This window comes from Rhinolophus sinicus, chromosome 11 (genome assembly GCF_057876585.1).
Source record: "Rhinolophus sinicus isolate RSI-liver-muscle chromosome 11, RSI-T2T, whole genome shotgun sequence".
Lineage (NCBI taxonomy): Eukaryota > Metazoa > Chordata > Mammalia > Chiroptera > Rhinolophidae > Rhinolophus > Rhinolophus sinicus.
The window spans coordinates 2947647-2963308 of record NC_142511.1 but is presented as its reverse complement, the minus strand read 5'-3'; the positions used below and the strand labels follow the sequence as shown (position 1 = coordinate 2963308).

Sequence of the window (15662 nt, the reverse complement as noted above, 5' to 3'; positions counted from 1 at the left end):
ACATCAGAGTCTAGGAAAATGGCAGGTGTTCTCCATGCTTTGGGAACTCATATTTGCCGAGGGAGTGATTTCACCAATCAAGATAGGAATTAGATAAAAATTAGACAAAAATTAGAGAAAAAAGAAAGGAAAATGAAACAATTGTGCAATGAGAGCAAAAGCAAAATTCAGGCAGGTAAACAGACAGACTCACGCACACCCCAACCCCTCAAACCTCCAGAGCTTCCTGCCTGCAAACCGAAAGGGGGAGTGTGAGGTTCTTGGCCCTGCTGGCAGGGACCTGCGTTCTCAAAGCCCCAGAGTCCCCACTTCCTGAGGAGGCAACACAGAACAAAGCCAGCAGGCTTCTCTGCTCGGCTTTGTCCCAGCCACGGCTGCCATAGCCTCTGCCTCCCTGCCGCATCCTGGGGGAAGGACGCCATGAAGTGGAAAGTGCTCCTTATTGTTGCCATCCTGCAGGCGCACATCTCAGTTACAGGTAAGGCCAGACGTGTCGATGGCAAGGAACTTTTAGAAACTCTTTGTGCCTGTGGGGGTGGCGGGGGACAGTGGAGGGGTGGAGGAGCTGGTATCTCCTCCGAGTCCTGTCTTCCAAAATCAAGGGCAGCTGAGCGGTGGTGGCGGTGGTGGTGCTAGGGGTCCAGCTCGATGCTGCCGTGGGCCGCGTTACAGCACGTTGGGCATCAGTTCAGAGGCAGCAGCTTGAAAACACACCTGCCCAAAGTATGGATTTTCCCAGTGATCAAAGGAGAGAGAAAAGTCCCTGGAGGGGGAGGACGTGGACGAAGGAAGCACATGAGCAACTGAGGCAAGCCCAGTGTGGAGAACGGGAGAGGGTATTAACAGAAGCCAGGCGGGATCAGAAAAGGTCAGCCCTGCTGTGCTTTGTGCTGTGACATTTTTATAGTCACTGCATCTTCGTTCACTCCCTTGCTGGCTCCGACACTCGGCCCCTTTCCTTCTTCCTTTGCCAACAAAGAATATTTCACTCGACAGTCAGGCAAGGTCGTGGCCGTGGCCCTGGCTGAGTCGAAACACCTCAATGGGCCAGGGACAAAGGGGCTTTCCGGGGGGTCCATGTTTAGGCTCAGCTCTGTCATGGCCGCCCCTGTACCCCACAGTCAAGTGCTGCCATACGACACACCCATCCCAGGCTTGGACGCTCATCCCCCATCATCCCATATAAGCAGCTCTCTATCGGAGGCCAAAAGCCTAAGATGCTGACAGAACACAGGGGACAGATAAGAGGATGTGACTTGTTAAGTAACTACCGTGAGTGGTCACCAACCAACCAGAGAGGTTACTTTTAACCTCATTCCAGTTCTCGGGGATGAGGCTTTTCTAGAATTCTTTCCCTCCCACCATGTTTTCTAGCCCAGATAATGAGAAGAAGAAGTGAGAAGACAAAATGGACTGTCTCAGGGGACGGGTCGCATGCATTTCTTACAAGGACAAGCTGTGTTTGAATCTAAAGGAACAGGGAGGGTTGTCACCAATGTCCTTCCTCCACTTTGCAGCTCGCCACAGTGGGGGACGGTGTTTAGCGACAATGGTGGCAGGGCAAGAGAGGCCACTGGCACTTCCGTTCCTGCCAGGGGACCCGGCACAGCCCTGGCCTACAGCTTTGGAGGCTTCGAGGACTAAGTGATTGTGGGGTTTTCTGTGAGATCACAGCTCTCTTCTCAGAAAGGCCCTGCTGGGTATGAGTCACACGACGCTGTGGGGTGAGGCCACCAACGCGAGCCCGAAGCAGCCCATCCTTGTGTGCAGGGCACAAGAGGACCCATGAGAGCAGAACAGCCTGTGAATTCAGTAGTTTGGAGGGGACAGCTGGCGGCAATGTGTTCAGAGCCCAGGCTCCAGGTGTGGGAGACTGCACTTGGGAGATGGCTAATTCACCCTGTGGGGTTTCCTCACGGGTCCACTAGGGCCAAGGTAGGGGCCATGGGGTCCGCATGGAAATCGTGATGCTGCTTAGCTGCTGGTGGTCATCAAGAACAGAAAACAAAACCCCACCCAGCAGACAGGTGGGGGGCCATCCCGCTTTTCCGCACACAGCCAGCAGGAGAAACCTTTAGATTCATCTTTCAATGAATACCACTTGGCCGGTGTGGAGACTGAAGTTTCAGCCATTTTTAGATACGGCTCTGACACAAAAGTTTTTCAAAGTGTCCTAGACCCGCTGAGGGGAGGTGCAGGGAGACGCACAGGGGCCTTTCTCACCGAGGGAGGCAAATGGCGGCTGTGCTGCCTGAGAAGACATTTCTACCTTCTCTCCTGGAGGAGAGGCTGCTGATGCAGTTTGAGCTGAAGTCTTCTCTCTTTTCTTGAACAGTGAGATTGCCCATCCTCCCAGCACTTGTAAAACATCTACTTTTTCCTAAGACTTGTCCATTTGCATTTCCTTAGAAATGCCCATCTCATTAAGATCAAAGCAAATAATGACCTCATCTATCTGTCTACATGAGGTCTCCCTGGGTGAGTGTCGAGGAGGTCACCATCACCAGGTCTGAGGCTGGAAGAGGCTAAGATGGTGTGCCTAGTGGCATGGGCACACTTTTGCCTGCAGAGCCCTCAGAAACTTGGTGCCTCTAATCCCTGTCTCACAGTGGCCGACGGCACACCCAGTGGTTTGTGTGGCCTTGGGCCTTTGTCCAGTGAGGAGATGCAGCTCAGACACAACGCCTCAGGAAACACAGGCTCCCAGGCTAGTGGGCAGTTCTGCTTTAGGGAGGAAGCTGGATGTGGTGGGAAGAATCAGGCCAATCACTTTGCTGCCACTTTCCTAGCTGTGCAACCTTAGGCGAGTTACTTAACCTCTCTGGGCCTGTTTCCTCACTTCTAGAGTAAGGATAACCTTCATTGCAGACTTGTGAAAATGAGAAATGATGTAACGAGCCTGATATATAATAGATAGCCAGCAGGTGTTAGTTGTATTAATGATCACTGCTGTTACTTCGTGGCCTGGCTCCTTGTTCTCAGAACCCAGGCACAGGACATGGAAACCCATGGTTGGGATTGCTAGTTTGCTCTCGATTGTGTTGTAAAACAGCCCAGGGCGTCTTCTCCATCTGTTGAAATCTAACTCTCTTTCTGTGGATTTCTGAGCATACCTGTAACACCCCAGGAACGTGGCGGGACCCTCCTAGCCTGAGCCTCAATCGTGATTAAGGGCCAAAGCTTCTTCGGTGGGTCTCAGGATGAGCATTACAGCCATCATTTTTACTTTGTCCAGACATGGATTCTGTAGGGGATGATGACCCCCAAAGTGAAACCATGTCTGAAAAATGAGAACGTAAGTAGCTAAGGGGAGGAAGTGAGAGACAAAGGCCGCCTGGTCGTCATTGGTCAGGGTGGCCCCCAGATTTTGAGGTGGTGGCCAGTGTGGGGGTGCAGTGCCCGGCTGTTGAAGTGCAGGCATCTTGAACACCAGATCTTTGCTTGAACTGCTTGGAGCTGGACTTGAGGGAGGCTTTTAAGCGATGCCAGGACGAGTGTTTTATCGATGGTATTTTCACAAGGGGTTTATTTCGACTTCCAGTCACCTGGCTTTCCTCACACAGGTGACCTACTTAACTTTCTGCCTTGGTATTTTTGACTTGCTGGCCTGGAGACTGCATCTGCTTTGTGACGCGTCCCCCAGAAACAGTCCTAAGAGGTTCTTGTTTAAGTGAATGACCACGGAGGTAGTTCCCTTAAAATCATTTTCTTGTTTGCCTTTGTCCTTAAAAAACTATATTTAGTTGCTACTGGATGTTCACTTTTCCTTTTGAGAGTCCCCAGGCATTGCGTCCGTGTCTTATTTTGAAGGTTCGGGCCCTCTGGGAATTGCCTTGCGTGAGAATTGTCCACACAAGCACACACTTCAGGCATCCTTGTTCTCCTGAGTCTATTTACCTGGGCATCAGCTAATTGATTAGATAAATAGCAGGGCCAGCTCAAAATAAATTTCTTCTCTGCTTGGGCCAAACCTAGTTCTTGTTAACTCCAACGTGATGGTAGATTTACTCAATTTCAGCACACTTTCAGACAATTGGGTTAAAAAATAATCAAACCCGTTGTTTGACCTGTTAGTTGAAACAAAAGGATCAGTTCAGTTACTGCACTTACCCAACCATTCCTTTCAGCCTAAAAGCCATGTCTCTGCTCCCTGAGGGAAAAGAGGCCTCAGAGTTGCTCGTATATATGTCCCAGCACTTAGCACCTGGAACAGGGTCCATGCACAATAAATATTTATCAAATATTTATTATATATAAAAGCTGGGTGAAGCTTTTATATATTAAAAAAAAGCTTTTTTATATATATATATATAAAAATCTAGACATTTCCGTGTGATTACGTTAACTTTAATGGTTTATTTGGTGAGGGGTATTTCGGAATGGCATTATTTGGACCTTTCCTCTAAAGAACTTAGGATTAAACAAAGTACTTGAGAGAGAGAGAGACAGAGACAGAGAGAGTACTTAAATTGGTGGAGGGGACAGAGCCATTGGAGTGAAGGGAATGATTCAAAATTATTACAAGGCTAGTTTAAGGTACATCTCACCATTGTTAAAATTTTCTGCTTCCGGATCATATGGAATTTCCAATATTCATTTGTTTTGGGCCTACAAAAATGGTCATTTCTTATGATTCAACAAATACTATATTTCAAAAATAAACAAAGAAAGACGTTCATTTTTCTGACTTAGCTTTAACACTAGGGAAAAACAAAAAATAGAGAAGGCTATCACCGTTGGAGATTGTTAACTAATGAACAAATAAACTAATGAAAGGCACCAAGGAAAAAAGTAAGAGCTTGTGGATTATAACATATATCATATGATCCAATTGTATCCAATTGCCCAATTGCCTCAAAATATGGAAAGAAAAACAAAAGCAGGATATCTAACCATTATTGTTCAGTTTGGTCTAGGTTACTACATCAATGTTCCACGTAGTGATTGCTTTCTCCCCTCCTCTATTTTAACAAAAAAAACCCATAAAATCATAAAAGGAAGTTATAAATTTTTTAAAACCCATGATCTTACCAAGCTAGCCCAATAACTTCACTTTCACTTCTTTATGTTCCATTCCAGTATTTTTAACAAGTGTGTACATGTCTTTATATAGTTGCTGTTATAAAAACGGTTTCATGTGCTTTTCTCCCCAATATTCTGACTTTATTTTCATGCTTAGCCTTCATGATTGCTTTTCACTGCTTATGTAAACCTCCATAGTTTATGCATCCTGTTTTCGTCACTATTTCCTTATTGTTGGACACTTGGGCTGTTTCTAATTTTTGGTATTATAGCTAATCCTGCAAGAAAATCTTTACATGTGTAGCTTTTAAAAATTTCTTTGCGAGTACTTCCTTGGGCTAATTTCTCCAGGACTGACAATGAAAAGAAAAGGTTAAAGGAAAGAACATTTTACAAGGTACTTTATTTGAGGTCTGTGGAAAACAATCCCATGGAGGAAAGACTTTTTTTCTAAATTGCTGCCATCCTCTGCACGTGTTTCTGTCTTCTCTGGCGCAGGCAACATGGTGGGGGGAGAAAGGGGGCCATGGAGCCGGAAAGACCTGGGTCCAGGGTCTGGTTCCTCCCCAGCCTTCACCGTCGGCGAGTTGCCCACCTTCAGAGTCTCTGTCTTGCTCTGTAAGATGGCGGTAATAACATCTACCTCAGGCAGAGTGTTGAGGGGTACAGGGTACTCTTGGAAGTGCCTACACACACAAGGTGCTTGAAAAGCAGCAGCCATTATCATGTGGGCCTCAGTTTCCCAACCTGCAAAAGAGAAAGACCATTGCTTTCCCAGTGCAATAAAGCGGAAACACTGGTACTCACTTGCTTTCTTTTTCTTTGTCACTAAATTGCAGTGTCAACTTGGGCAGAAATCTCTCTCCGGGCTTTGGTTTTCTCATCGGTGAGATGAGAAAGGAGAGGGTTGAGCATCCCTTTCTGCTACCCAACGGATTGCAGGTGGTCTTGAAATTAAAAATTTTTAAGGACATTGAGTTACCTAGCTCACGAATAAGGAACCTACGCCTCATTCTTTCCTGCAGCCCCCAACATGTTCTTAACCTGGATTTCTGCCTTCTCACAATAGTTTTAACTCTCTAGTGGGAGCCTGTGTGGGGAAAACTCCAAGGATGAAATCTAACCTTTTCTGGCTTATTCCTTAAGCTGCAGATTTATTGGGGCCACACAAGAACTTGGTTGGGTGAGATCTGACTTGGGGAGAAAGTAAATTGTGATCTGAAGCAACCAAATGGCAGTGGTGGCAACGTTAGCAGCGTCCCCTGTCCACGTTGCTTGCCTCTTCTGATTTGTGCTGCTCAGCAACTAATTTTCAGGCTCAAAGGGGAAAAAATAAATAGAAAGCGCTAGAACAAGGACAGGCAGGATCCTTGCCCAGCCCCCACCGCCGTTCTCTTAGCACTGCCATCCTTTTCTGTTTGCAAAATGCTACCAACACCTTCGCTTGTTTGGTCCTCGTAACTGTCCTGTGGCGAGGAGCAGAAAAGTCGTAGGATTCTCTTTTTATAAATGAAAAAAATGATGCTCTAAGGTTCGATGACTTCCCTACGAGAAGAACCAGCCCCAGACCCACTTTCTCCAACCCTTCATTCAGGGCACACGTTCTCGAATCTTCTCTGCAGACCTCTCCCAGGTCTTCATCCACTTTCAACATTGATGACTGAATTCTGCAGCAGACCTTTGAAGGTATTCCCCTTAGTAAGCATGTATCGCTACTTTCCTCTCAATGTTTAAAGTAAGAAATAATTATTTTGATGCCGAATATCCTTATTTAATGTAAAAATTTCTGTGGTGTATGGAATATTTGATTGTTGATACAGAATTACGTTTTGCTCTGGCATATTATTATAGTTCTGAACTCACGTTTCCCCGAAATCTGGCAACGTCTATATTTTCTGTTTTGCTTTTAATGAATATATCTATTTTGGAGCTTTCCTGGGGAGGCTTGGGCCTCAGTTTGCAATTCACCCCATTTCCATGTGTGCAGGTACCCCACCACCATCTTACACATGGGTGGAAATAAATCGTGTAAATCAAAACTAAATTAAATTGTATTTGAGAAGCTTTGATCCTAAATAATAGACTATAGTTGACCTGCTTGATGAGAATGTGTTTTCATACGGCGTGTAAGGTTTTTTACGTGTGGAGTTTACTAAAAGGATAGCACACCGATACACACCAACTCTGAGCTGGGATTGTTTTTGTACGAAATCCTCGAGGAGTGGGCGAATTGCCTTTGATGGACAAATGTCTACAATCAATTCTCAATTATTTATGTCAGATTTTAGCCTTGGGTCCACTTGCGTCTGCCTGGGTGGAGCTCAGGTATACAAACTGCTGACTGGGGCAAAGCAACCGACATAACAAATATGATGCTGAGCGAAATACAGGGAGCCTTGAAGAGCCAAATATGCCGAGGAGTATCTGGGACGTAGTGTGGTCCCTCCGGAGCTGTCTGGAGGAGGCTTGGAGCAAGGAGACATTCAGGAGATTTAGCAGGACGTCGGTGGGGTGCTGACCTCAAGGTGCATTGCTTTTGCCGAACCTGGGGGCTGGGGCGGACGGCTTGCAATGCAAACCTACACACCGTTTAGGATAAAACAAATCCCTCCTTCTCTCGATTGCTGTTGATACTAGAAAGTCAACTGCATGTTCCTGCCTTTCACACGTCCTTCACTGTACTGGCTCTAAGACATAATGTGAATGACTGCCCTGAGACAGAACTGCCCTTTCAACGTGTGGGCTGGGAGTGATGGTGGAATTGGAGACAAGAAGTGTTCTAGAGGAAAGAACAGAACAGACAGCCTAAGGGTGCAGAGGGGGAGGTTGCAACCTGTTGCCACAGGAGGCAGACTGGCCGGAGCGAGTGCTCCAGAGAGAAAGCAGCCAAGCCCTGCAGGGGACGCCATCATGGGGCTGCCCTATGCCCAGCCCGGTCCTGGAGGTTACAGCTCAGGGTGGGTGCGGGCAACCATGCGTGTTCATGTGTGTTCACCCATGTGCTCCAGGAGAGATGCCGGTGTCTGTGCCCTGGTGTACATGTGCCGGCGTGTGTGATGCTGTGTGTTTGTGATCTGCTTGTTCCAGCTGCACATGCATTGGTGTGCTAGATGGGTGCGTCTAGCACCTGCAGATGTGTGTTTTTATGTGCACCGGTGAGTGGTGTGTGTGTGTTGAGAGGAGGCTGGTGGCAGCAGGGCAGCTCTGTAGAAAGAAGGAAGGGCACACATTGCGTGGGCTCAGAGCTGGCGATCTGGGTAGGTGAGCAGAGGGGCTGAGATGCCACGGGGCACATCCCAGGGATTCTGTGCAGAAGGGAGACCAGAATCACTAGGATCCTGAGAGCATCTTCATAGATGCAGACGTCTTGGGTTGGTGTGGCCCGACTCCCTTCAGAGCTCTCCCATCTCCCAAGTAAGCCTGGTGTCCTCCCCGTCCTTTGCGCCTTTCTTCCTCCCAGTTCCCTCCCCTTAGAACCTGACTCTGTCCCCAACCCCACCTGTGGAAACTCTGTCTACCCCTAAATTCAAGCTCAGCTGTGTGGGGCTCTCCCGGACTCACTGTTGACATAATTACCAGAGTTAGGTGTCAAAAGAAGGTGGAAAATTGTAGTTATCAGAATTCAGGGCTGAAAACCCAGCATGGTTAGTTCTCTATGGTGAGCCCTTCTCATGGTGGAGGCCCAGCACACGCGTAGTTTCAGGAGCACTTACCCATCAGCAGAAAATGTGACCAGTTCCCCCAAATTCTTACCGGTTGTCCCCACTGTGGCCATTCTGTGACTTTTGACTAACATAGTCAAATGCATTTGATGCTTTTCTTTCTTTCTGCCCTCGGAATAGATTGACAAGCAATTCAATAACGTGGTTCCTGGTAACCCACTTTGGTCATTGAGAGTTGGTTTGGCCAGATGGAGAGTTATTTCTAATATTTGGTTATTCAAATCATCTGGTCAGCCACCGCACTTCTCAGTGAGTAAATATTGACCAAGCACCTCTCATGGGCCCCAAGTCAAACCAGCCCACTGACCAGGCCAGTGTCTCGGAGATGGACGTCACGTGGTTGAGAGCCTACAAGTAAAGGCCCTGATCTAATTCCCAGGCCCCATAAGTCATGTTCTCCGGTTTTTATGAAAATGTATTGATTTGCCTACAGGCTTGCTTCTTTCTGATCGGGTCTAATTTTTACCTTTTCTGAGCCTGTGCTAATTTCCATGCTGAGTTCAGTTGCAAAGGAGGCGCCTACCAGGAGAGACCACCCAGGAGTGTTTTGAGTTAGGTTAGAGAGCTTCAGAAATGCGCCCTTTGATTTGCTCAGATTAGAGAGAAATCTTTGTCTTTTCTGTCACTTCGCTATCAGCATTTCAAAGCCCAGACGTATATAAAATACACAAATGCTTTCTGGACAAAATGAATCTTGTCCGTTCTCTTTGGATTTCGGTGGGAACAATAACGTTTGAGCTACAAAAGGTTGGCAAAGAGGATTATTCTTTTTCTTTCTATTAAGTGTTGAGGCTTCAAAAGAACAGCTCGGGAAGTCAAATAATTGTACTCACTGCTGCTCACCCATCCATCTCCCTGCTGACCTGGCCTATGAAATCCCCTTCAAAAACCTGGCTAGCTCTTACCTGCCCGTTGCAAATACGGTATTGTTAAATGTTCCCATCCACAATTGCAGGAGGGAGGCTGCTACAAAGCAAATTCCTTCCATTTCAACAGGGTAGCTCATCAGGAATAGCTCTTTGGGGCGAGGAGAGGGGTGTCTGTAATTTTCAAAGCTTTGTAATTTCTTCTTGGAGAGGGAGCTACTTGGAAACCAGAAGTGGAATGTGAATAAAGTTATAATCAATCATAAATTCTTGCCATCCAGAGGGACTAGTGGGATGGACGTGGAAAGGAACATTTAGTTTTTGATTTTCATGGCCATTTTTTTATTTTGTTGGTTCGGGGAGAAAAACAACCCCCACATCTGCTAGTTTCTAGCTATGGCTCTAAACACAATGTCTCAGACTTGAAGCTGACCTAATTCCTGGTTTGGTTTCAGACCATAAATTCCTCAGAAAATACCCGTCAGCCATTTTGAAGAGCACAAAATGGCTCCTCTGTGCTGAGGGATGAAGAGAGGATTTGACTATTTTAACATTGGGGTTTGGACATTTTCTAGCATTCAAGCCTGGAGTGATTTCAATTAAAAAGAAGAAAGAGAAAGAAAGAAAGAAAGAAAGAAAGAAAGAAAGAAAGAAAGAAAGAAAGAAAGAAAGAAAGAAAGAAAGAAAGAAAGAAAGAAAGAAAGAAAGAAAGAAAGAAAGAAAGAAAGAAAGAAAGAAAGAAAGAAAGAAAGAAAGAAAGAAAGAAAGAAAGAAAGAAAGAAAGAAAGAAAGAAAGAAAGAAAGAAAGAAAGAAAGAAAGAAAGAAAGAAAGAAAGAAAGAAAGAAAGAAAGAAAGAAAGAAAGAAAGAAAGAAAGAAAGAAAGAAAGAAAGAAAGAAAGAGAAAGAAAGAAAGATAACCTCCACGTTGGCCATTGCCTCAAATTCAGTACAGAGCGATCAAATTCAGTACAAGGAAGATGGTATTGTGTGGCTGGGTCCTCTCGAAGGTCCTGGATGCCATCACTGCACAGCTTCTTCCAACCCATCAAATCGGACCCCAAGCCATCACCTCTCTCTCCCTTCACCTCCATTCCTTCTCTTTGAAGGCTTTTTTTTTTGGTTTTGTTCTTTTTGTTTGTTTTTTTAAAATCCTTTCAGGGGAAATATACAAGTCACATTTAGTGGGATGTTGAAGTAGGCAAGTTCGAAATAATGCCATCCCCCAAAATAAATAAATAAATAAAGTCCCCATTTATGTGCACTATTTAAAATAATGTTATTCTTATTTCACATTTATTCCTATGAGAAATTAAGTTGAATCTTGCAAAGCCGTCAGGAATACACCTCTCAGGTAGTGTTAACTATCTTGTAATCAGAGTGGCTTGTGATGATGTGATTAGATTGGGCTGGGGGCTAGGGGTGCTGCCAGGGAATGTTACATTCAGTGACAAGAACAGTAGACGGAGCCTTTCTGGGGAGATTTTTCTCTGATCAAAATGGGGCTGGCCTGATATGACAGAATCACAGAAGGTTTGACCTGTAAAGGACAAACACCTTCAAGTTCCCCCTCCGGATTTTACCAGGGATGAAATTGTGGTCCAAGAAATTAATCAACTGGCCACATGTTACATAGCAAGCCAATGACAGAGTCACACCTGACCCCAGGACTTTTGATTCTTGCCGCAGCCCTCTGTCCTCTGGCCAACAGGTCGCCCTATGTAAGTGCTGTTTCCTGGCTGGCCACTTGGGTGTCAGGTGTGTGACCTCACATTCGAATGGCAGCCACAGATTGCTTGGGGAGCTGGGCCATGTTAGCTTAGATCGCCATGAGGCCCTGAGAGTGGCGGAGCAGAAAATATACTTAAGTGAGTGTTGTTAACGCAAGGGCTCATTTTCAAGTTTCACTATTTTTCCTCATTCCCCAAATGAGTGTGAATTTTCACTTTATTGGATTTTCGTAGAATGGACAATCATGGGTCATTCTCTTGAAGAGAGACATGCCCAGTTCTTCCTGGCTGTTGTTCACAGGTGAAAGACCTCCCTAGAGTGGGCAGGAGTGACCCCCCAGGATTTGGAATAATTTTCTTTTAAGGTCTTTCTCTGATGCAATTCTGCCTGGGGTCCCGACTCCCCTGCCTGGCATCTCGTTCATGACTTGAAAGAACAGATAAATGCCTTTGTGCAGATATATCAATGGCATCTCTGACTTGTCTGCTGAGACTGTCCAGGAACTTGGTGACCACAAGGACGGTGACCCACTGATCCAAGGCCCTGGCAGCTAAACTCTCCTCTAACCATGACAGGGCACCTATTAGGTTAATCTAGTTGGGGAGAGAAGACTAAAACCAGGGAGAGAAAAATCAAGGAATTTTCCTATTAGTGAAGAGAGTATGTTTTAACAGTGTATGTCATTGTCAGAAATATTATCAGAGATAGAAATAAAAGTCAGGGCCTCGCCATGCCTTCCGTCATCCTAAATGTATTTTCTGAGTAAGCTCTGTTCCGTGGCAGGTGCTACGTTGTGCTAAAGCCCAGGTGCTGTGCTCAGAGAACGCACATTTCCAGGGCTGATGGATAGGTCTGACGGGTCTGGGCCAGTGAGTCAAGCTATAGCAACAGTTAACACTGTTGAGATGAGCCTGTTCTGTGTATTGTTTACATGTGTTAGGTCAACTCATCCTGCGGCACTTTCATGGGTGTCCTCATTTTGCAGATGGGGAACTGAGGTCCGGAGATACACGGCCAGCATGAACCAGAGCTGGGCTTTGACCTCAGGCAGCGTGGCCTCCACCCGGAACCACATTGCTTCTGAGTGGGGTATCGGAGCCTGACATTGGTCATGAACTTTGAGGGAGGGGTTGAGGTTTGTTTGCCACATGGAGAAGGGGTTTGGAAAAGGGCAGATCTGGAGGTAGGAATAGAGTGTCCCACCTCAGGAAACCAGGAAACACAAGCTAGGGCTCTTGGGAGCTCCCACCCCCATTCCTGGAACCTCACTCCCCACCCTCAGGATGTTTCTGGGATGGAGAGCCAGGGGGCACCTCCCACCCATGGCCCTTGGTACCCAACATGAAGCCCTCGTCTCCTCCAGGCCTGGTCCTGACCTTCCGTGGGCCAGCTGCCCTTGTGAGGCCCCCTTTCCTTGTCCCAAAGAGCTGACTCTCGAAGGACTTGTCCACTGCAGTGGATAACAAAGGCACTGGTCCCCAAACTGTTCTGCTAGATGGGAAGACGGTCCCGCAAAAACAGGGGGAGGACATTTTGGAAACACCGGTGAAGGCAAACTTCAGAAGGGTTTTGTTTCTCGTTTGGCTGCAGCTTCTCAGAGCCTCTGTTACAGTGCCGTGCAATTTGACTCGAGCCCACTTGGCACTTGTTTTCTCAGGGAACATCTAGTACGTGGCCTGCGGAATATAGTTGGAGAAAGAAACGCTTGACGAAGACTATCTTGAGTAGCTCAGGACAGGAAAAGCTCTAAGAGGGGGTCTAGGGAGATGGAGCAGGGACGTGACGGTTGCACCATGAGGAAAATACCGGATAGTAGGATTTCATCCAAAGAGGAGGGGCCTCTCTCCCGGCTTCCGGTGGTTTGCTGGCAGTTTTCGTCACGCTTTGGCTTGTAGGTGCATTAGCGCCCCCCTGACTTCGCTTTCACATGGCCTTCTCCCTGTGTGCATGTTCGACTCTGTGCCCAAGCTCCCCCTTTTTATAAAGGCTCAGTCATATGGGATTGGGGCCCCCCCAATGACCTCATCTGAACTCAATCGTCTGCAAACACCCTATTTCCCAATCAGGTCACCTTCCCAGGTACAGGGGCAGGACTTCAGCGTCTTCTTAGGGGACACAATTCAATGTGTGTCACCCAGCCAGGCTTCCTGGGGTCGTCTTCCACAGAAAGGGCCCGCACTCCCAGCTCTGTCTGTCTCAGGGTCCGCTTCTGGAAGAGCCCCAACTAAGACACCCTTTCAAACACGGCCCCCCAGAAGTACAGAGAGACTGCGAAAGTGTCCTGCCATCATGGAACAAGTCCCTCGCAGAAATCATGATTTGAGTCAACAGTTTCTTTCCTACCTAAGAATATACTTCTCCTAAGGCCCTCTGGTAACGTGGCTTCCAGGATGGCTCAGTTTGTTTGTTTTGAACACTGATCGCCAGAGCCCACGATGTGGCTGAGTGAGGAAAGGGCAGAGGCGTGTTACCATAAGTACACACACAGGGCTCTTTGCCACTCGGTGTCACTAAGGGGAGGACACTGCCAGCTGAAAACAGAAACACTCATCTCCAGCCTGGGTGTTTATCAAACCTCTGCTGAAACGGCTGGCATCAGACTGTGGGGCTGCTGAGCCAGCTCTGTCCCCTCCGTACTTGCAGAAGATGGAATAAATATGTCAGAAGGGAGGTGCCTCCCAGCTCGGGAACACCGGGGTTACCCTTTAGAAAAACATCGCCAGCACATTCTGCAATCTCGAAATGAGTCTGAATGGTAACTCAAGCGGCAGGGTTTGTTCTGGCTTTTAGATGGTCCTTCCTCCTGCTCCAGAACCCCCCACCCCCCACCTTTCCTCTGCTCCAACTGACACAGCAGTGGTCTGCCCTGGCAGAGGGCCCCTGCAGGAGAGGCCAAGGTGCAGCTGTGGCCTCTGCAGGTCTTCCTGGCTGGTGAGGGGAGAACAAAGTCGTGTTTCCAGGTCACAGCTGCCAGGGGCCCCAGCTGTGAGGTGGGCTGGTTCCAGGTCAGCTCTGAGTCAAGAAATGCTTCAAATGTGTTCTCCTCGGGAAGAGGCATGAGGAATTGGCCATTTCCCTTTGCCGCTTTCTGGAGTCAGTGAGCTTTTGAGAGACTGGATTAGGGTCCAGCCCAGACTTGCAGAGAAAGACTGTGTGAGTGTGTTTTAGTTAAGAATAAGTTGTAGTTCTACTGAGACCTCCTTGTTTACAAAACAGGTGTGTAGGCCGGGACGAGATGCCCTTGATTTTGTCTCTGCCGTTGCAGGATTGTGTGTGTGTGTGTGTGTGTGTGTGTGTGTGTGTGTGTGTGTGAGAGAGAGAGAGAGAGAGAGAGAGAGAGAGAGAGAGAGAATTACTGGTAGGAGGCAAGGAAGGGACAGGAAGATGTATTAAAAGGATATTCATGGGAAAGAATATAATTCCCGTGATTGCCCTGCTCACCCAGGTGAGTTCTGGCCCGTGGGCGAGGGAGGTTGTGAGAGGAGAGTGTGTGGCCAGAAGTACCACTGCTTTTGTCCATTTCCTGGACCATGGGCCCCTCCCTTACGGGAAAAGGCAACTCTGTGAGATTCATGTCCATCTGTACCAAGGAGCCCATTTCCTCGGCTGATTCGGGAGAAAGTACCCACATCCTAAATCGGAAGCCACTTCATTCCAGATTCCTTCTTCTGTTGCCAGCCTTCCATTTATTAGGTTGGTGCGAAAGTTATTGTGGTTTTTGCAATTCTCTTTAACCTTTTAAACCACCATTACTTTTGCACCAACCTAATCCCTTTAACTTGCATCGCCAATGACTCTAATCACGTGCCTAAGCCTGGTGTGTCCACACAGGGTCCCATCTCACAGCTCCTTGACTCTTAGGACATGCAGCGAGGCCAGCGTTACTACTCCAGTCGATGGGTGACACAGCCTGAGCTCTGAGCGCCTGAGACACTTGTCTCAGGACCTGGTGCTAGTAAGTGGCACAGCCCAGTTTGGACCCAGGGTCCCTGAGGCCTGTCCTCCCCAGGGTCCTCACTGGGCTGAGCCCCAGTAGAACGATGGGCTCCCCTGCAGGAAGATGGGCTTTCAGAGGACGAGGCTCTGGAGCTGGGTGCTGAGGCCAGAGCTGGGCCTTCTCTGGGTGATGAGGGTGCCCCTGACGGGGCACGTGCCTCCCCCAAAGGCTCTAACATGCACTGCCTTGGGCCCTCTCCCATGAGCACGGGGACCACCGCCAAGCCACCTACAGTCAGCATGTCCTGCCAGCACCACGTGCAGTGGCTCGGGTCCCACCCCTGAGGTGTGGGGACGGAGGGGCTGCTTGTAAACATTGACTGGATG

The 15662-nt window shown here is 47.7% G+C and overlaps 1 protein-coding gene and 1 long non-coding RNA gene across 2 annotated transcripts in view; one reads left to right on the top strand and one right to left on the bottom strand.

The window, feature by feature from the left end:
* Positions 1 to 270: 270 nt before the first annotated feature.
* The window catches only part of CD247 (CD247 molecule), a 69184-nt gene continuing 53792 nt past the window's right edge, over positions 271 to 15662 (top strand). The window contains exon 1 of the mRNA XM_019747429.3: positions 271 to 478. Within this exon, the coding sequence (XP_019602988.3) occupies positions 421 to 478 (58 nt within the window). The 5' untranslated portion in view covers positions 271 to 420. The remainder of the gene's footprint in view (positions 479 to 15662) is intronic.
* Positions 5406 to 10289, bottom strand: LOC148756605 (uncharacterized). Its single transcript, XR_016022696.1, has 2 exons — positions 8776 to 10289; positions 5406 to 5769 (listed from the first exon to the last, which is right to left on the bottom strand). It is a non-coding gene; the product is annotated as an uncharacterized LOC148756605 (long non-coding RNA).